The sequence below is a fragment of the Ilyonectria robusta genome (assembly GCF_021365365.1).
Source record: "Ilyonectria robusta strain PMI_751 chromosome Unknown BGZ61scaffold_12, whole genome shotgun sequence".
NCBI classification, from domain to species: Eukaryota; Fungi; Ascomycota; class Sordariomycetes; order Hypocreales; family Nectriaceae; genus Ilyonectria; species Ilyonectria robusta.
In genome coordinates, this window is record NW_025764446.1 from 173,383 (window position 1) to 192,020 (window position 18,638).

Consider the following 18,638-nt stretch of genomic DNA (forward strand, 5'->3'; position numbering starts at 1 on the left):
GCCCCTAAGGGAAGAGCCCCGTTTGTGAATAGGTCTGAGAATCCTGAGGATATCTAGTTATAAGCTTATTGTTCTGATGACCTGGAACCGTCTACGACTGCAGGGTTGTCACGGGCCACTCTTGCCATCTGTCAAAGTACCTGCGGACTCGGCAATTCCCAAAATAACAAAAAGACCTCGCATCGTCAAACATGAGTGGTCAAAATTGTAATTTCTGTCGGTAGATTAATCCCCCGACTTCTGCCAGCCTTTTGTTGGTCTGCTCCCACTTAAATTCGTGCCTGACCCTCTCCCTTCACTTAGAGCGTCATCGATCGCCTTCTTACAAAGAGCTTGTGACTGACTTCAGGATAGCTGCCTCTGCTTATTGATACCTTTCAAGATACAACACGCAAGACCTGAAGCGCATTGCCCATACCACCTACCACCTATTACTTCATTTGGATAAAAATCAGACAATTTGCTTGATGAAATGGAGCATCAGTCCAGCTTTGACGCTTCCCTGCCGAACCATCGTCGTGAGCGACGATATAGAGACGAGGCTCATAAACAGCATCCGCTCTCAGCTGCTGTTAGTGCCCATAAGCACCAACCTTCTGAGATAGAATGGGAGGCTATAAAAGAAACCACACGAGTGCACTATATTGAGCAACGCCTCCCCTTGACCAATGTCATAAAAATACTCGAGGAAGCGCCATATAACTTTCATGCTACGTAAGTGATTAGTCCCACTTCGCCTAACTAGAGATGATGACTCTAACAATAACACTCTGGCAGGGAAAGGATGTTCAAGACTCGCCTCAAAAGATGGGGATTCGAGAAGAACATGACAGAGGAGAGAGCGAACAGGATTATAGCAGGCCAGTCTCGCTCACCAGATGCGGATGCCCGTATTACGAAGTGGTCCAAGAGGAGAAAGAACAAGCATCCAGCGGCTTCCAAACAGAGTCATCGCTTGCGACAGAAACGAGAGACAATGAGGCCAAGTCTAGACATCTTTGGCCATGAGACATACGAAAACGCTGCCGCCTCCCGGCAGGACAACTCGGGGCAGTTCGGACATGCCTTCGTCGACCCTTTGGTATTGAGTCCTACCTCTCTCCCAGACGCATCAACAAGAAGTTGCCCACATTCCATTAGAACTGGGGCAAAATTCAGGATTGAAGTCCACGAGCTGTAAGATTCCACCTCGGATATGCCAATAATCCCTAGTCTAATACGATCAGCCCCGATCATGCCTCAATGGAGCTGGGCAACGAACTTTCACCCGTCTACGTCTCTGATTCGTGGGGATGTCAACTCCACGACGACCTTGAAACTCGGCAGTGTTCACCGAATTGCGACTGCAGACGATCCGACACTGGCAAGCACACATTCCATGCCTACAGCTTGCCAGACACGATACATGTCAGAATCCTTGACAGCGAATTATCATCTGTTCTGTATGAGCATCTCAGAATACCCTACATTGCCACAGACGCCGGACAAAAGATCTTCGATGGGTTTGAACTTCTCAGGAACCACTTCAGAGTGAGGGAGCATTTGGTGGACTGGAGTTACGTTGCCTCCGCAGAGTGCATAGAAAGCTCAACATTTTCTAAACTTCAATTGCTGGTTGAAGGCTTCTTGGAAGATTACGCGGTTTGGAGTCGATACGGTATTGGGGAACTTTGGAGAAGACATATCATCGATGATAACCTGAGGTCGAAGTTCACCAACGAACGTGTCGTACGGGGAATATCTGCGCTCGACGACGGATTCAAATGCGCGGATTCTGTCCTAGTAAACGCACCTACCGAATCCAACGATGACTTGGACATTGGCCTCGAGGATCTAAATCCACCGGTCGTCGACTTCTTCGCCGGGGTTCCGAACAGCGACGTGCTACTACCAGAGCTACTTACACCATCACCGCCGTGGGACCCTCCCAACCAAAACGCACGTAGTTCTATCAACAACGACTGGTATGACAGTGTGCTCTCGTATCCTTGGGGGTGGCCAACCCCAGCCGAGAGTCCTCACTCCGCTCCCTCCGTTCCCTCCGAACCTTGGTGTTTCACGTCCTACGACTCCGATCCGTCAGGACAACTACCTCTAGGCGATGCAGCTGCCAACCCTTGCGATGATGGAACTCTTTTGCTGGGAGCCATACAATCCAAGGATGCGCGTGAGGTTTCCCGACTCCTGGACAAGGTAGCCGACGTCAACTGCTTTATTTCTGTTCCTGGGGGCTATACTACCCCATTAATCGCCTCAATACAGGTTTTAAGCGATGATTTCGTCAACCTCGTGATTGAACGCGGCGCAGACATCAACCTCAGAGTGGAGATGAAAGATGGCAACCATGCCCACTCCTTTACCGCGCTTCATGCAGCGGTTGATCTTGGATGCCTCCCTATAGTGAAGATACTATTAAGTCATGGGGCTGATCTCAGTGCGCTGTGGAAAGTGCGCGGCGAGCATGCATTTTCAGAGGCATCTGCCTTGAATGTAGCACAAAAGAACCACCATCAAGATATCTTCGAACTCATTCTGACTTGGAACACTTCGTTCGCGCCAAACTACAAAAAGATCAACTTCGTCGACGATTCCAATCTATCTGAAAAGGCATCCAAAGCACGAAAGCTATTGCGAGCGACAGCCGAGGGCAAGATCGATGCCATCATTCAGCTCTTGAGAACCGGGGCTGATATCAATGCCATTTCCTTCAACGGCACGGCTCTCAGCGTGGCTTCTCAATCGAAAAAGCAACATGTGATTAACGCTCTGCTTAGGCGTGGCGCCAGCGCTTCCTTAGCTTCTCTCTATCTCGGACGATCTGGCCATACGGACGTTGCAGAGTCTCTTGTTAAGTTTGCCTATGGCAAACGGGTAGGCTTCCAAAATCTTCGAGCCAGGTTCATTCGACAATACAAGAGGCTAGTTCGAATCTCGCACAGCTCTCGAACAAAACTCGGTAATGTTACCGAGAAATTCCCGAGTTATCGTCGTGTGTGGTCGACTGGTATTGCCGTGGCACAGAATATCTGCAAGGGGGAAACGCCGAGCAACGTGCTGGACACGGTAGCGCTCCTTGCCATTGCGCGTGCCATCGCCGAGACTCTGGCAGGAGATAAAGGCGAGATCGATTTCATCGACCAATTCGAAAGTGACCTTGTCCGATGGCAACAGTTGTTCCTCGATGAAGACAGCCTTGGGTCGTATCGCGAAGCAGCGCGTCTCCTGTGGGGAGTTGAGATAACGGAGCACCTCATCCACGACGACGATAGCAACAACGACCACGTTCTCGAGCAATTCAAAGAGCTCATCTCGACGCTACTTGACAAGGCCCATGACGGACTAGGGCTATACACAGCCCCAGTTGACGGCGATGACGATGCGAGCTTGAGACTAGATATCAGCATTGCGAGATTCAAGCAGAGGCGCCTTGTACAACACGATCTAGCCTTGTTGTCTATCGGCCGTCGTGCTTGTAGTCCGCGTTTACCTATTGTATCTGCTTCGGTGGCACTTCCTACCCCATCGTCAGGCTTCCAACCATCCTCGCCTCCGCGGGCGCCCAAGAATTCTCTTCGAGAACCAGTCCTTAAAGACCCAGTCCCAGATCCCATGCTTCAAGATATATCCCAACATCTGACCCAAGATGTGATTCACGAATATACTGCGTGGATGAGGAGGGCAGTTGAGTACCTCATACGAGGCGCAATCTTTGCTATTGTCTTTTATTTTCTCTGCCGTAAGATTATTGAACTTTCCCTTGCGTGTTTCCCCAATATGGCTAACCTGAGAGCAGGGATGTCTAGCCAGTCGACTATCGAGGCGGTAGAGAAGGCAAATGGAGTAAACTTGTCTTCAATGAGATACCGGCTACTCACTCTACGAGCTTTTCTGGGCATTGGGGATATGTGTATTCAGCATGCCTCGCCAGAGACGTACCAACCTCGCAAACGAAAATGCAAGCTCACCCCGAAGGCCACTAGCCCCGATCAAGTGACAGCTCCCCGTCATTGGTATCAGGATTTGCAATCGTGGAAAGGCAAATGGATGTGAGTCCGAGCCATGCTCGGGCAGCGATTGCCTGCATGAGCGCCCACGAGCCACACAGTACATACGTGCCAACGGAGTACACATTACGATGAGTGGCTCTTTAGCTCTCAATACAACTTGATTACCAGGATACGCCGCACTGCGATAGATTAGAAGGTGGTGATGATGACATTAGTGCTACCTTATCTCCTACTTTGTCTAAAGGACCACAGCCAGCGTAACTACGTCGATCTCCCCTTCACTTGGCCAAGGCTTCATGCTCCTAGACCCGTCTAATATAGTTCTCACTTCACTGCCTAAATACTTGCGTCTTGTCTACCAATGAAGCCTGTATTTGCGTATCAACTGCGTCTCATATCGCAACGAGCATCAAGCTCCTCTGGGCTTTTTCTAGGGACTATACCCCAGTCACGAGCCCTTCAACAAAGGTTGGGTCCAAAGCATCGGCAGGACAGGATGGGGCTCGGCATCATTCCGCCTTCTTTACATCCTCATCATCCTCGAGTGCTACAAACTTGAGCAAGCACCTTTTTCCCAGTGGCCGCGACGAGATGAGTTGATCCGACATGGCCATAGCCTCAGTCTTCATGGAAGCGTCCGGCTCCGTATTATACTGCGAATAGACATCCCGGAGCAGGGTTTTCATTTCGATAAGAGCAAGGCTAGGGCAAGTTAGGTCATTTTCCTTGGTTCATTGTGATTTAATAATTGGGATGGGACGTACTGCTTTCCAACGCAACCTCTTCCTCCGCTGGAAAAGGCAAACTGAAGACGCCTCCTCTCGGCATCACCCTCAGCTGCTAGCCATCGGCCGGGGTAGAAAGCATCCGGGTCGGGGAAAACATCTTCGTTAATGCGGTGGAGCGAGAACGCCTGGCAGCTGACCACTGTCCTCTCCGGCAATGAGAAGCCGTCAATCGCACGACCTCCCTGGGGCACATATCGCGGCAGCGACATGGGGATAGCCGGGAAACATCGCAGTCCCTCGTTTAGAACGGCATCCAAGAAGGGGAGGTCATCGAAGGGCACATCAGGCTTGGCACGCAGCTCCTCCTGCAGTCGAGTCTGGTACTTTTGCGATCGTGGCTGCGACAGCTCCCACATGAGGAAACACAGAACATCGCCAGTTGTGTCGATACCGGCAGCCATGTGGTCCAGACATTCGGCGGCCATGTCAACTGTGTCAAGCACGCTATTCTTGTCCTTGAGACGACTCAATACTGTAAATTCTGCGGGTTGGTCCTCTTTAGCAGTCTCCAGGACATAGTTGTCCGCTAGAGGAGTCTCTCGAGGCTTTGCAAGGAAGGAAAGCATCCTAGAGGCGAGTCGGTGCAGGGTTGGGCTGTAATGCAGTACAAGACGGTCTAACATTTTTGGTCAGCCAGGGCTTCTGCCTTTTGTCCTCATTGGGCGTACTCTGCAGGCTGTCATCGGCAGCTACCTGGTGCATCATTTCCTCGTCCTCCTTCTTTTGCAGGCAATCGGTGCCAAATGGATGGAACAGTTGGTGAGTGACACAGTCGCAGGCGTACGAGTGGAGGGCTACCACAATTAGTATACGAGCAATGGGGACCAATACGGCTGCGAACTAACCCATCTATATGTCAAGTTAGCCACGAGTTCAACTGGGAGGATAGGGCTCATCTTTACAAAAACATCAGTCGTACGGCCTGGGGCATCGGCACAGCGCTGGACGAATCGCCTAGAGCGTTCTTGCACACCAGCAAGGGGAGCCGCTCGCATGACATTGGTGTTAGCATAACGGTCGCCAATCATTCTCTTCCGCTTCGCGTGCTGGTACTCGAGTTAGGTCAATGGCGGGTGCATGAGGTAGGTAGGGGACTCACATCAGCCTTGTTCAGCGTGGAGAACATTGTCCTACGTCACAAAGCGTCAACAAGGCGTCTTGGTAGCTCCGTTCATCCAGGCCAGCATACCTCCTGCCATAGACCTGGAATAGGTTATAAAACTCGGTCTTGTCATATCCACTCCCACCGGAGCCATAGATCTCCTTGAGCGCAGCCGCCGAAGTGAAGGACACCTCATTGGGGGCAACACGGACGACGGGGCCATATTGTTGATGGAGGTGGTGAATGTACATTGTCCGGTTGGCGTTGAGTTCATGCCATTTCAGGACCAGCGAGGTGAAGTTGGAGACGGCCGGGCCGGGGACCTTGAAGAGGGGTGACGCAACACGGATGATGATGTGGGCGAGGAGCAGCAGAGCCGCAGCGCCGGTGAGGACGACGGGCGAGAGAAGCAGCATGATGATGCTTCTCGGCCAGGAGGTCGTCTTTGTGGCTACAGGCGGTGACAGCAGTATGTAATGGGAGACAATGGGACGACAACGGGCAGTGGCCGAGAGAGGTAGATGGAGGAGTGGCAGACCGGCAGCTCTTCTTATCAGTGCCGGTGACTGACAATGACAGCGCAATCGCGGTTCCGAGTCCGGGGCGGACAATTGTGGGGGAGCTAAGTTACCTACCAAGAGGGGAAGGTATCGGATCGGACCCTCGCTTCACTTATCACTCCAGCGAAGCGCCGATATGTTACGTATTTTCTGTAGGCTAATTATTGAGTTACAGTTGGCGGCTTTGACTAATAATTAGTGCTCTGATTCATCCCGTTGGTGGTGCCGGCCCCGGCTTGTCAGGGTTGACGACGGGTCTCTCCATCCCCGCAACTCTGGTCCTCGATCCGCTTGGAGATGATGAGGGACAAGCCAACCATTGTGTTTTTATTTGTAAATCCACATGGCCATCCAATTAAATATTACGCGTTGTTTTCTCTGGCGGTCCTTACAACTCAGAGCTCACAGTGATCCGCGTATTACCGCTTTGTTCACATCTTTCTTCGCACTGCTCCCGCCTATCTTCGGCACGACTCTCCACCAACGCCACGCCATGCCATGCCATGCTTTTCCGCTTCTCACTAACAAATTACACGCCACCTCCGAACAATGCCCAAGAGATCATTGCCCCTTCCCAATGACGCCAGAACGATACAATTGAGCCGCGATTCGCGCTCAGATCCCGAGTAACTCGCAACTCACAACTCACAAATCATCCTTTCCCTTACCATCGCCCTTGTTGCCTCCCCCGAACATGCTGGCAATCCATGACGCTCCGGGAATCTCAAATTTGGCCGCAGGCGGATACTCCTTGCCGTTGACCTTGGTCCGCGGTCCGCAGGTGCACCACTGGCTCTCCGGGACTCCGGCGAGCGCCTGGGGAATATGGCTTCCGCAACCGCGCCACGTCTTCTTTGCTATATGCCACGAGCGAGCGTTACTAGACGATCTGGAAATACCGGTGCCGGCGGTGACTTACAGCAGGTTGAACAAGTGGCTCCGTAACACATGATGGCGGTAAATGTCGACAACGTAGATAAGGGTACGGATTATACACAGTGGGGCCACGGTAAATGGACAAAGGTATATGCAGATGTCGCTTCGTAGCAGAATTGGAGGCGGGGTTGAAGATGAAAGACGCAAGTGTCGTTGGGAAACTGGTTAAATACGGGTTTTGCTTTGACTAACACCGGCCCCCCTGCGTTGGCGTGTTCTCCGATCTATTCGCCGATTTGGGAGCGACGTGAGAGATCTGGTCCCCGGATGGTCGCCGAGTCACCGATCTGGTTGGTATAGGGTAGGTCACCAACTCCGGCTGAGAACATCTTGGGGAATTACATTTCCACCTGTCTATACCTAGTAATGAAACGTCAATCATAATTGTAAATCGGGGTTTCCCCTTCCTTTACCTGCAGTGGTTTGCTACTATAAACCCGACGTTGGCGGCGAGAAGAATAAGCCATCTGATTTGGAGTGGGAATGCATCGAACTAGCTTGTATCAAACATCGAATTTAATCAGCTATTTCTGGTTATCTAGTGTACCTAAGCATATCACAAAGCATGAATAAACCTGTCCGAGAATGGTTTGTGGTCTTACATCGTTTGATAATCTCAACTCGTTTAGTCAGCCCCAATAGCCACAGAGGCGGTGGTGCGTAATTGTCGGTGTTCCACGCCAAGGCGACGACCCTCTGTCCGCCTCTCGGAGCATCTTTGCGAATATTGTCAACGGACACTTTCATCTGATATCCTTGACCAACCTCAACCTTCTCCACATTCCCAACGCGGGAAACACCGAGCCAATTTCGAACTCTCCATGCTGTTAATTATCCTGACGCGGCAAGGCACCCCGCCGCCTTTGTCTCGCATGCCATTGATTGGCCGCCCGAGATAATCGCCAAGGTCCGGGCTTCGAGAGCTGAACTGCACGCCACCTTGGTCACCCCTGTCTGACAGAAAGCTTACAATGGCGGATTGCTATTCATAGCATCAAACCAGCAACGAGCAACGAGCAACCAGCGGCCAGGCCATCCGTCATCAGGTTTCCCGTCCTGGCCGTGCACAGGTCGACGACATGTCGCGTGGCATGTCACGGTCACGTTGGTTCAGATACATTGCATGGCACGGCACGGCAGAGTTACACCGTGGCCGGCAGGGACCTCGAGTCTGCTCAGCTCTGGGAATGGGCATACTACGTAGTAGAGGGGAGAGGATTTGCAAGCTGGGCGGAAATATTGGCGGTAGAATCTTGATGGCAGAGTCTGGTGGACACGTCCCCCTCCACGGATAGGACATCCGCATGGAATACGGAACAAGATCTGCTTGCTGGCGAGTCCACCATCGATCCATTTATCGGTCCATTTCCGCTGAGTGTCCTTTCCCTTCTCTTGCCTGTGCCGTGGGAGCATCCGCAACTACTCCAGAGTAGGGTTGGCACTGACCGGGATGACATTCCCACAGCCGCACTCTGCACCATTTTCGCCGCCTCCCACACCCTCAAGACATTCACTCAGCCGTCTATCGCATCTTGTAGACGTGCAGACTCCTGCATCACATCTGCAGCACCGCCGTTACTGATAAATTTGCACTTCGCCAGCAAGCACATATCTGGCCCCTTGGATCCGGCCCGATCTCACCAAAGAAGGCAGGCTGACAACCATGTCTCGTTAACTGCTCCACCTGTTGTCGACCAGCTGCTTCGCTCACACCGCACTGGTTTTCTAGCTATGCTCGCCCGAGATGTTGTCCACCCATTGTTCCTCGTGCTCTTCTCCCCGCAGTGAACCTCAAGGCTAGAGAGCCCCCTGTTGGCACACACTACCTCTCCAGGACACCACCGAGAGCAAGTGGACTGCGTTGATCAGCCTGCCCTGAGCTAGGATTTATTAATTCACTAGAGGTACCATTGACAGCGCCGGGATCCATTTCGAGATGCGAGAGCGAGCAGCCCGCTTCCAGCACAGCCCCATTCGAGGCGCCGCCACCCTGTCTTCGCTCCACGTCCCACCCGCAGCTGAGAAAGTGCTGACTGCGATGTGACTGGCTTGGAGAAGGGGTGGATGAACTATCCTCGCGGGCGAGAAAAAAAAGTCACGCTCACATTGGCTTGGATTATTGTCAGCCTCTCAGTCCAGCTTCTTGCCTACAGCAGTAGCATCTGACGCTAAGAGGATACCTCGAACAGGACCCGCCCCAGCCAGCCCCTTTCCCCGGTGTGCCCGCCTAACCCCAGTTCCAAGTGAGTTCGGCGAGCAAGGAAAATATCTTGGCCTTGCACCTTGTTGTTTGTTGTTGTACGAGGCGGATTCGCATTGAGGGGAATAATGGTCCCTAGTTCGCCGTGCCTGGGATCCGGCCACCTCGCAACTTTCTGCACGGGAGCCCTGCCTGTGGGTTGAGTTACTGAGAACTCTGTCCTGACTGGGCGTATCTGCGGCGAACCAAGGAGGGGCAGAACGCACTGAGCATCGCCGCTTTTATGTGTGGTTGCAGTTGCTACTCGGAGTATTGGTGTGCTTCTGCAACACAGCTTTCACTACCCAATGTTTTTTGCAACTCGTGCTCGTGCTGGAAACAGCCTCAGCCCTACCGTATATGCAGGTTTGTGAATATGAGAAACAAGATTTATTTTCCTGGCAACCGGTTTTTGGTCTGCCAAGCAATTGTCAATCGCCTAGGTAGTTGTATCCGGACATAAGCCCGGGGCGGAGCATGCGGGACAGCGAGCAACCCCGATGTGACGTGGTATTATCGTCATATCTCAAACAAATAAATGTGTATTGGTTAAGTATAGTGAAACATTTATCTTGTTATTTTCGGCTATCAGCTGGGTCCTAGTGCATATCGCCTCTCCGCTTACTCAACCCCGTAGCGGGATTGTGAACCAAGGGTTCCCCGTTTCATCCCTCCCGGCATTCCTCGGCGCACTATTCGGCTTCTATTTTTTCGGGGTCTCATTGACTAGGGGATGCCTAATTGCCGCGTCTGAGTTCGTCTTTGAATAGAAACTGGCTCCTTTACCTAACATCCATGTGCAATGCAATTTGAAGACGGCGACTCGTATCCCCAGCCCCAGCTCTTAGAGACAGGTGGCAACTAAAGCGGCAGCCATGCTAAACCTGAATATGTCGAGCCCCTACCAAGCCAGCCCAAGTACTACATACTTCGTAGGTCGGGGCGTTCGGACAGCGCTAGAGCTCCAGGGGAGCTTAGCAAACGTTCCCTCCCCGGCCGACATGGAGCCAGGCCCCGCCAGGGATTCCACTCAGATGGAGGTGTCGACGTCAGCCCAGTACGTAGGTACAAGCCCCCCCCCCCCCCTTACCTACAGGGCTGCGACACCTCATCTTCAGGAGCTCCAGCAGGCTATCTGACCCAAATATCTCAGCGCTGGAGCACTGCAGGTGCCTACGGCCAACAGCGGGCTACACCCCCCGAAGAGACCTAGAGACGACCCCAAAGAGACGGGCCTCGCGCGTCCGAGCATCCATCCAATTCCACCAACAACTCGCCGTCGGCCGTCCAATACTCAGACTCTCTCCTCCCTCTCTTCCTCCCTCTCCGTCGGTCCCCCGCGAAACGAAGCCACCCCCGAGCCCTTTCCCAGGTCTCCCGTCACCGTCAATCGTCGCCAATCCGTTGTTCGAGGATGGCCGCTTTCGGTCGCCTCGGCAGGCACAGCAACCGGTCCCAGCACGCTCTCGAGCCGCAATCGTCGTCGAGCGGAAGCGCTGGGAGGACGGGCGCGACAGTAACTGAGCAGCAGCAGCAGGTTCAGCAGCAACATCAACGCCAGCAGAGCCAGAACAACCAGGTTCTGCTGGAAGAGGCCAACTCACCCGCCCACAACGCCAGCGCCAACGCCAGTGCGCACGCCCATGCCCACCCGACAGCAACCCCCCATTCAGCCTTGTCCTCGTCTCACAACACCGCCTTCAGCTCCAGCGAGTCGTTTGATTCACGACAGCAGCCTCCACCTCACCACCTGCAACAGCAACAGCAGCTCTCGCAACAGCAGCATTCGCAACAAAGCCTCCCCCTCCACCAGCACCTCCCGCCGCAACAATCGCAGGCGCAAACGCAACAGCAACCCCCGCCGCTGTCGTCGTCCCCCTCGTCAGCCAGTGCCGCCCCTCCCCCGCCGCGCCTCTACAACTCTCCGTCAGCCGCCAGCAGCACCACGGCCGCGATAAATAACCCCCCTCTGTTGCAGCAGAGTCCGAATCCCAACCATCAGGGGGTCGGCACGTCTCCCATCTTTGATGGCAACCAGCCCCGTCGTGACTTTGTCGATCAAGCTGCCCTAGGCCGTTCCCAGAGCATTCGCTACAGCACACACCTCCCGCCGCAGCAAGCCTACAGCATCGCCACCTCCTCGGTCGACGATCTCAACAGCGCCGCAAGCTACGGCCGCAGCCACGGCCCCGGCCCCATATCGTCTCAGCCGCAGCAGGGCCAACCAACCCAGCAGCAAGCCCCCGAAAAGCGGTCGACCCGTAGTAGATTTAAGGGTATCTTCGGGTCCAGCCACAAGGGCGCCCACCCTGACCAGCAGCAGCAGCAACAGCAGCAGCAGCAGCAGCAGCAGCAGCAGCAGCAGACACAACAACAACAGCAGCAGCAGACACAACAACAACAGCAACAGCAGCAACAGCAGCAACAACAGCAGCAGCAGGGTATCAGCATCGGCCACAATCACAATCCTTCCTACGACAACACCGGTGGCCTTGCTCGCCGACCATCCAAGAGAGTGAGCAATCCACCGCCCTCCCTCAAGACCAGCTTCTCGCACCTCACCCACTCCTCCTCCGCATCACATTCTCAATCCCAGTCCCAGTCCCAGTCCCAATCCCAGTCCCACTCTCGCTCTCCATCCCAATCCCAATCCCTCTCTCCCACACACAGTCAACCCCAACCAGCCACGGTCGCTGGCGCTGCGGCCCAGGCCCAGGTCCAGACCCCATTCCAAGCCCAAGCCGCCCAAACCCAACCCCAACCCCAGAACCCCGGTCTCGATTGGCAGCAGCCGCAAGCCCGCGACGCCCACGCTCACGCTCAGGCGGCCCCTTACCTCTCACAACCCTCTCCTCGCCAAGGTCTCGGCGACATTGATGAATACTATCCTGCACACGAATCTAACTCCCACTCCCCGTCGCAGAACTCCCGTCTCTCCCTCCACAACACCATCCGTCACGTCTCTGGCGCTGCCGACGTAGACCCTCAGCAACAGCAGCAGGCCCCCTACGACGCCGCAGCCTACCGTCAGCACCCAGCCCCGCCCCAGCAGGTCCAGCAGCCGCCGCCGCCGCAACCCCACGTCCAGGTGCATCCGCAGGACCAACAGCCGCCACAGCCTCACATCGACACGACCGAATACGACCAACCACACTCGCCGCAGAACCCCTCGCAGCAGGCGTACGCTTTTGCCAATCCGCAGCAGCTGCAACAACAGTCGCAGCAACCCATCAACTATCACCAGGATCCAAGGATCGCGGGCGCTTACCGAGGTCTCAGCTCCCACCAACAGAACCCCGAGACCGTCTCCCAGTTCTCGCATGAGTCGCCCATTACCGACTCGGATCAACGTTCTGCCACCCTGCAGTCCGCACACACATCTCCTGCCGTGAATCACGCTGTCTACACGCAGAACGACGGCTCTACTCTGAGCCTACCACCCATACAACAGACTACCCCACAGCCCCAGCAATCGGGCATGGCACCACCCGCCGGAGGTCCTCCGTCTTCCCGCCGCAACCCCGACACCGACAACAAGCCGCTCCGCAGCCAAGTCGACGTTCCTAGCGGCCCGCCCCCCGCTTATCGTCACAGCAACGTGCCTTTGAACACGATGAACCCCCTTCCTCCGGTCCCTGGAACGGCCGCTGGTCAGCCGCCCGTCTACCGCAGTGATCGACCCTCGCAGTTTGAGGGTCAGCCAATTGATCAGGGCCGAGACAGCCCCCAGCCCTCGTCCGCTGTCCCTAGCGATGTGGCCGAAGGTGACAAGGGGATGAAGGACTTGCGTACGTTGTCCCGTTGTCTATTCCAGTGCCGTGGTGGTATAGTGTTTGATGTACTAACTGGCTGGCAGTGACCAAGTACAAGAATGTGAAGCGACTCTACTTTGATGGCAAGTCGCAGATCGAAATCCTTAGCGGCCAGGTCGAGCAGCTCCAGAATGCTGTGGCCAACCAGCGTATGTCGCAGTCGCGAACGGCACTCGATGACAGTGAGTACTCGACTCGGTTCAACCGACTCAACGGTGCTATCAACAACCTGTCGTTCAACATTCGAAAGGACTGGCGTTGCGTGCCGCAGTGGCTGGACAAGTTCGTTAGTGTTGATGCCCTGAAGACGGGTAAGCAGGAGATGACGGCTGTGGGACGAGCTGTGATATCGCGATGGTTAGTGGAGGAGGTGTTCAACAAATGCTTCCACCCAGGCCTGGAACCTCAGCTGAGCCAAGATCTCAAGGAGATTGAGCTTAGCATTCGACACAATGCGTACACGATGAGCAGTCAGGAGGAGTTGAACGCACTCACAAACAAGGTAGTCAGCTGGCGCATGACGACACTTGAGGGCCTACACCGACAGCTCAACTCGCCAGCAAGCGCGGACAGCCGCACTTCGTTTACAAACAAGGCGACCACCAACCTCACGGCTTGCCTTTATCAGTTCCTCAACAGCCCGCCACCAGCTGGTGTGGAGGGTAGCACGTCAATGATTGTGGAGTTGGCCGTAGGCATCGCTGCTAACCTTCCCCTGGAGAGCCGAGATGTCGCCATTACCTACCCGCTACCGGGAGAGATTGTGCACCCGCATCTGATGGAAGTGGAGAAGACACCTTTGCCGGTTCTTGAGGCTCAGAAGGATGATGACGATGACGACTCGGACGATGAAGGGGACAAGGACAAGAACGGACGGGGCGACAAGGCCAAGACTGGTATGTTTAAATCTGCAATGACGCCCAGTGCAGTCGGGAGGGAGATTAGCAATGTATCGACGAGTGGAATGACGGATACTGACGTGGACTCAATTTCAGCGCTGCCCAAGGATCCGAGCAGAGTACGATTCGCTGGATTCTTTGCGCTGGAGGTGCGGGGACGACAGGTGTTGATGAAGGCACCGGTCTGGACTCTTTAGAGAGGGGGAATTACAGCGATTTGTTAAGGCGGCCGGGGATAAGGGGAGAGATATGCAGCCTGGCGGTCATGGTCTTTGGAGTTGGGAGATTCCGGAGGGAAGATTTGCAGGCGGGCGTAGACAAGAGACGATGGCAAGATTCATACAAAGGAGACAGAGGAAGGCCGAGGAAGCGGAAAGAGGAGAGAGAAGAGAAGAGAGGAGAGGGGAGGGGAGGAGAGAGATATTCCCACAGAGTCCTAGACTTGGCATGGCAACATGGCTTAGGCTGGGATGGATGGATGTGGTTACGAGCAGCGGACAAATGATGGATGATGACGAAGGACATATATTTTCTTTTATGCACCGACTGGATGTGAAGGGCAGCCACAAGACCGGATGTGTCTTGGTCGGTTTGCCATCTCTATATATACATACACACCCGATTTGGACCGTACCTAGTTGAATTTAGAACTGCCTAGTTCTCGGGAGAATATCTGGGCTGCTTCGAGGGTGGGGAGGAGTTGTTGTTGGGTAGGGACATGACGAAGTTACGACGTTGAACCTTGACTGAGTTGAGGATTTCTCGTTTAATAGGACCCGATTGATGAGTGTTTGGTGAAGAAATGCAAAAGAAGATGGCTCCTGTATCCCGGTGGTATGTACTCGGTAACTTAGAGATGGCATGTTATGACACGGATGGTATGGCAATGATTACCTGGGGTTTCCACAATTGCCGAATCCGTCAGACACTCAGAATGAGTCGAAATGGACAGGGCAGACAGCCCCCACAGCCACAGCGGGTAATGAGGGGCAGGCATGGCGCACTGCTTGCATGCCTGCAACCGTAGGGGACTGAGCCCAGCGAGAGAGAGGAGTCATCCGGGAGAGGCATAATCGAAACGCAAGCTCTCACAACAGGTTGCACGGACGCAAGGGCGGGAAATGAAGACTTGGGAAGAGTCATAATTGCTGGCGCGCATGGTGGCGATGCGATGCGATGCGATGCGATGCTGAGTCACTGAGTCACTGGGTCACTGGAGCCGCTGACTCCCACCACAGCGCGCCAAGGTGGGCCCAACCCGACGTCTCTCCCCACTGGACTCTAGCCCGTAGCAGCCAAGCTTCAGTGGGAAGAGGCCCTGGGAGAACAGCCGGCGACCCTCTGCGGCGCAAGGCTTACAAGGCCCGTTCTGGAGCATCCTTACATAAAGGTCGGCAAGAGGGGCAGGAAAAAAAATCTCCTGCCCTGACCCATCCGCCTTTCCATTGCGACATCCCAACACCTACAACACACCACCAAACGACTAAACACCAGGCTCTGCTACTCAGAGAGCCGTTCTTCCCCCCTCGCACCTTTCAAGATTCTAGTCACGACGACTGCAACCACCCAGACAACATCAGCAATCATGGCGGTCCGCGCTCAGTTTGAGAACTCCAACGAGTATGTTGTACCTCGCCCCCAGAGCTCTCTCGTGAGGCCGCGAACCCCGCCCCCGCCATTGCAGGTGCAGGTGCAGGTGCAGATGCTGCCTGGCTTGCTTCACTGCGGGATCGCATCGACGCGGGGTTTGAGACAATCACGTCAAAAAGGCAACATACTAACATGAATTGCTCTGTAGGATTGGTGTCTTTGCCACCTTGACCAACTCATATGCTCTTGTCGCCCACGGCGCTAGCGAGAACTTTTACAGGTTAGTTCTGCTTCCGAATGCCTCATGACGACGAGGGGTCACGTATGGCCAACCACCAACCCCTCTCCTCTCCTTTTCTATCCTCTCCTCCCATCCCTTCTCCTCTTCTATCCTCTCCTCTCCTACCCTCTCCCACTCCATACCTGAACCGCTCGACTGACCCTCATCTTAAGTGTCTTCGAGGCCGAGCTCCAAGACCTCATCCCCACCGTCCGCACCACCATCGCGGGCACCCGCATCGTCGGCCGCCTCACCGCCGGTAACCGCAAGGGCCTCCTCGTCCCCACGACCACCAGCGACCAGGAGCTCCAGCACCTGCGAAACTCCCTCCCCGACGCGGTCCGCATCCAGCGCATCGAGGAGCGCTTGTCCGCCCTCGGCAACGTCATCGTCACCAACGACCACATTGCCCTCATCCACCCGGATCTCGAGCGTGAGACCGAGGAGATCATCGCCGACGTGCTCGGCGTCGAGGTGTTCCGCCAGACCGTCGCCGACAATGTCCTTGTCGGTTCTTACATGAGCCTGTCCAACCAGGGTGGTCTCGTCCATCCCAAGACCTCGATCCAGGACCAGGATGAGCTGTCCTCACTCCTCCAGGTTCCCCTCGTCGCCGGCTCCCTCAACCGCGGCTCCAACGTCGTCGGCGCCGGCATGGTCGTCAACGATTGGCTGGCCGTCACCGGTCTCGACACCACCGCCACCGAGCTCAGCGTCATCGAGAGCGTCTTCCGCCTCGGCGAGGGCCAGGGCCCCAGCAACATCAACACCAGCATGAAGGACACCATGGTCGAGAGTTTCTACTAAATTACCACCCCCCCCCCCCGGTATAAGGAAAAAGAAGTCTCAAACCTCGACCCCTTCTCGCCACTGGTCACGGGGTCGGGTGTCGCTTTCTGCTTGGTTATTTTCTCTCTCGGTTGCTGCTTGGGAAGCCTTGGTTTTTATGTCACACGGGCCTGGTGTTGGGAACTTATTGGTTTTAACTCTTGTTGACGGATGCTTATGACGATCGACGGACGAGATGATGTCGTCCTCATGACCTAAAAGGAATAAGATGGATGGAAGGCATATATATATGGGAGGAAGATGGGCTATTTTTAGTCAATGGCCCCTGCCGAGATGACTTTTTATCTCGGCCATTCTTATCCTTTTTTTTTTGCAACCGGTTTCTGCATGGAAGGCGTTGATCTTCTCTCGTCCACTATATTTTAGCTGACCTGGGGAGGTTTAGAAAGAGGACGCACCTTGTACTATTGCCAAATACGCCGACTTGAATGCGAGCGTAACGACGCACAACTCTCTCTCTTGTCTCTCTTGATTGTGTCTGTTTCTCGTGATTCATGAAAGCCCAAGCAGTCGCGGTACGAATTGTTTTATTACATTGAATGTAAACAAGACTAGAAAATGCGCTCGCTAACTTGAAAATGTATGTATAGAATATATGTACAGCATCGTTCAACATTGCATTGCGTCAGGTCCACCACACGGCCGTGGTCGAAAGGAATTTGATACTTTGTGATCCTCGGCCGTGATCTCCGTTGTCGACTCTCCGATGCCCGACTTGGCGTAGGTGGTTGATTCGTCGAGATATCTCTCTAGCATACATGCTGGAGGGGTTTGTGCAACACTCATGAGCGTGTTGGCATACAATCTGGCAAGGGATTCAACAACTTCAAGGATCCTGGATGTATCGGTTTTGATAGCCTTGGTATGTTGGAATAGCGCCTCTGTGCGAGTCTTGATCTCCAGGGTGGTACAATCGACCTCTTGTAATTTTGTCCTGGGAGCTGTTAACCGCGAGAATATAGACAACCAACTCTGGGATTATCAAATGCAAAAACCTACTGGTTGACCTTTTCTAGCAGGAGATTCAAGGTTGTTTTATGAGCTTCTAGGGTTGACCTCAGATTGGCCATGTCGCCTCTCCCAATCGCTACCCATCTGAGTCCCTTCTGAAGCCGCGAGCCCTGATGTTGTTGAATGCACTGGCTGATGTCTCCGACCAGACGAGTGCAGTTTGACAGCACGGAGTCGAGTTGTGTTTCGATAATTAGGGGCAAGAGGACAGTTGAGTCATTGGCGAGGAGTTCGAGTATCATCTTCAGAGAATGCAGCTCGAGCGATATCTCTTCAACGTCACCACGGGCATCACGAACGTCCCGTATGAATGCTATGAGGCTCGTGGTTAGCGTGGTGATGGTGCCAGCCAAGGCGATGGAAGTGCCTGCTACAGAACTATTGAGAAGAACGTTAGCCAGATTGGGGCTTTTCCAAATGATGAGGTAGACTCGACAGACAAAGGATCCATGTTTTTGCGGTATCGGGTTGTGATGCGAGTAATTGGGAGGGAATTCGACAATATTGAATTCAGTGTATTAAAATAAACTGCAACTGATAGTTATGACGAATCTTCTGGTTCAGA

At 54.1% G+C, this 18,638-nt stretch overlaps 6 protein-coding genes across 6 annotated transcripts; 3 read left to right on the top strand and 3 right to left on the bottom strand.

Annotated features, from left to right (window-relative positions):
- Positions 1-472: 472 nt before the first annotated feature.
- On the top strand, positions 473-4,050 carry BGZ61DRAFT_533401 (uncharacterized protein; the record flags this gene model as incomplete). Its single annotated transcript, XM_046253997.1, has 4 exons — positions 473-714; positions 778-1,176; positions 1,227-3,736; positions 3,794-4,050. The coding sequence occupies 4 exons, from the start codon at positions 473-475 to the stop codon at positions 4,048-4,050; spliced, it is 3,408 nt and encodes a 1,135-aa protein (XP_046103066.1).
- A 466-nt stretch (positions 4,051-4,516) lies between these two features.
- On the bottom strand, positions 4,517-6,313 carry BGZ61DRAFT_354627 (cytochrome P450; the record flags this gene model as incomplete). The annotated part of the gene is made up of 6 exons (XM_046240635.1): positions 4,517-4,709; positions 4,772-5,411; positions 5,464-5,635; positions 5,698-5,841; positions 5,895-5,925; positions 5,985-6,313. The coding sequence occupies 6 exons, from the start codon at positions 6,311-6,313 to the stop codon at positions 4,517-4,519; spliced, it is 1,509 nt and encodes a 502-aa protein (XP_046103067.1).
- A 401-nt stretch (positions 6,314-6,714) lies between these two features.
- Positions 6,715-7,641, bottom strand: BGZ61DRAFT_589150 (uncharacterized protein). The gene is made up of 2 exons (XM_046256565.1): positions 7,377-7,641; positions 6,715-7,314 (listed from the first exon to the last, which is right to left on the bottom strand). Exons 1-2 carry the CDS (start codon positions 7,405-7,407, stop codon positions 7,103-7,105), a joined length of 243 nt encoding a protein of 80 aa, XP_046103068.1. The 5' UTR covers positions 7,408-7,641; the 3' UTR covers positions 6,715-7,102.
- A 2,992-nt stretch (positions 7,642-10,633) lies between these two features.
- Positions 10,634-14,540, top strand: BGZ61DRAFT_478949 (uncharacterized protein; the record flags this gene model as incomplete). Its single annotated transcript, XM_046249061.1, has 3 exons — positions 10,634-10,689; positions 10,860-13,420; positions 13,489-14,540. 3 exons carry the CDS (start codon positions 10,634-10,636, stop codon positions 14,538-14,540), a joined length of 3,669 nt encoding a protein of 1,222 aa, XP_046103069.1.
- Positions 14,541-15,928: 1,388 nt separating this feature from the next.
- On the top strand, positions 15,929-17,020 carry BGZ61DRAFT_533405 (uncharacterized protein; the record flags this gene model as incomplete). The annotated part of the gene is made up of 3 exons (XM_046253998.1): positions 15,929-15,963; positions 16,142-16,213; positions 16,387-17,020. 3 exons carry the CDS (start codon positions 15,929-15,931, stop codon positions 17,018-17,020), a joined length of 741 nt encoding a protein of 246 aa, XP_046103070.1.
- Positions 17,021-17,671: 651 nt separating this feature from the next.
- BGZ61DRAFT_533406 (uncharacterized protein) lies at positions 17,672-18,524 on the bottom strand (the record flags this gene model as incomplete). The annotated part of the gene is made up of 3 exons (XM_046253999.1): positions 17,672-17,996; positions 18,062-18,451; positions 18,514-18,524. 3 exons carry the CDS (start codon positions 18,522-18,524, stop codon positions 17,672-17,674), a joined length of 726 nt encoding a protein of 241 aa, XP_046103071.1.
- Between the last annotated feature and the right edge of the window lie 114 nt (positions 18,525-18,638).

Excerpts from the sequence above, each read along its gene's own strand:
- BGZ61DRAFT_589150 (XM_046256565.1), bottom strand. The coding sequence starts at position 7,407 with ATGTGTTACGGAGCCACTTGTTCAACCTGCT. Across the intron at positions 7,315-7,376 it reads AGCCACTTGTTCAACCTGCT|CAAAGAAGACGTGGCGCGGT; the intron begins GTAAGTCACCGC and ends CGTGGCATATAG.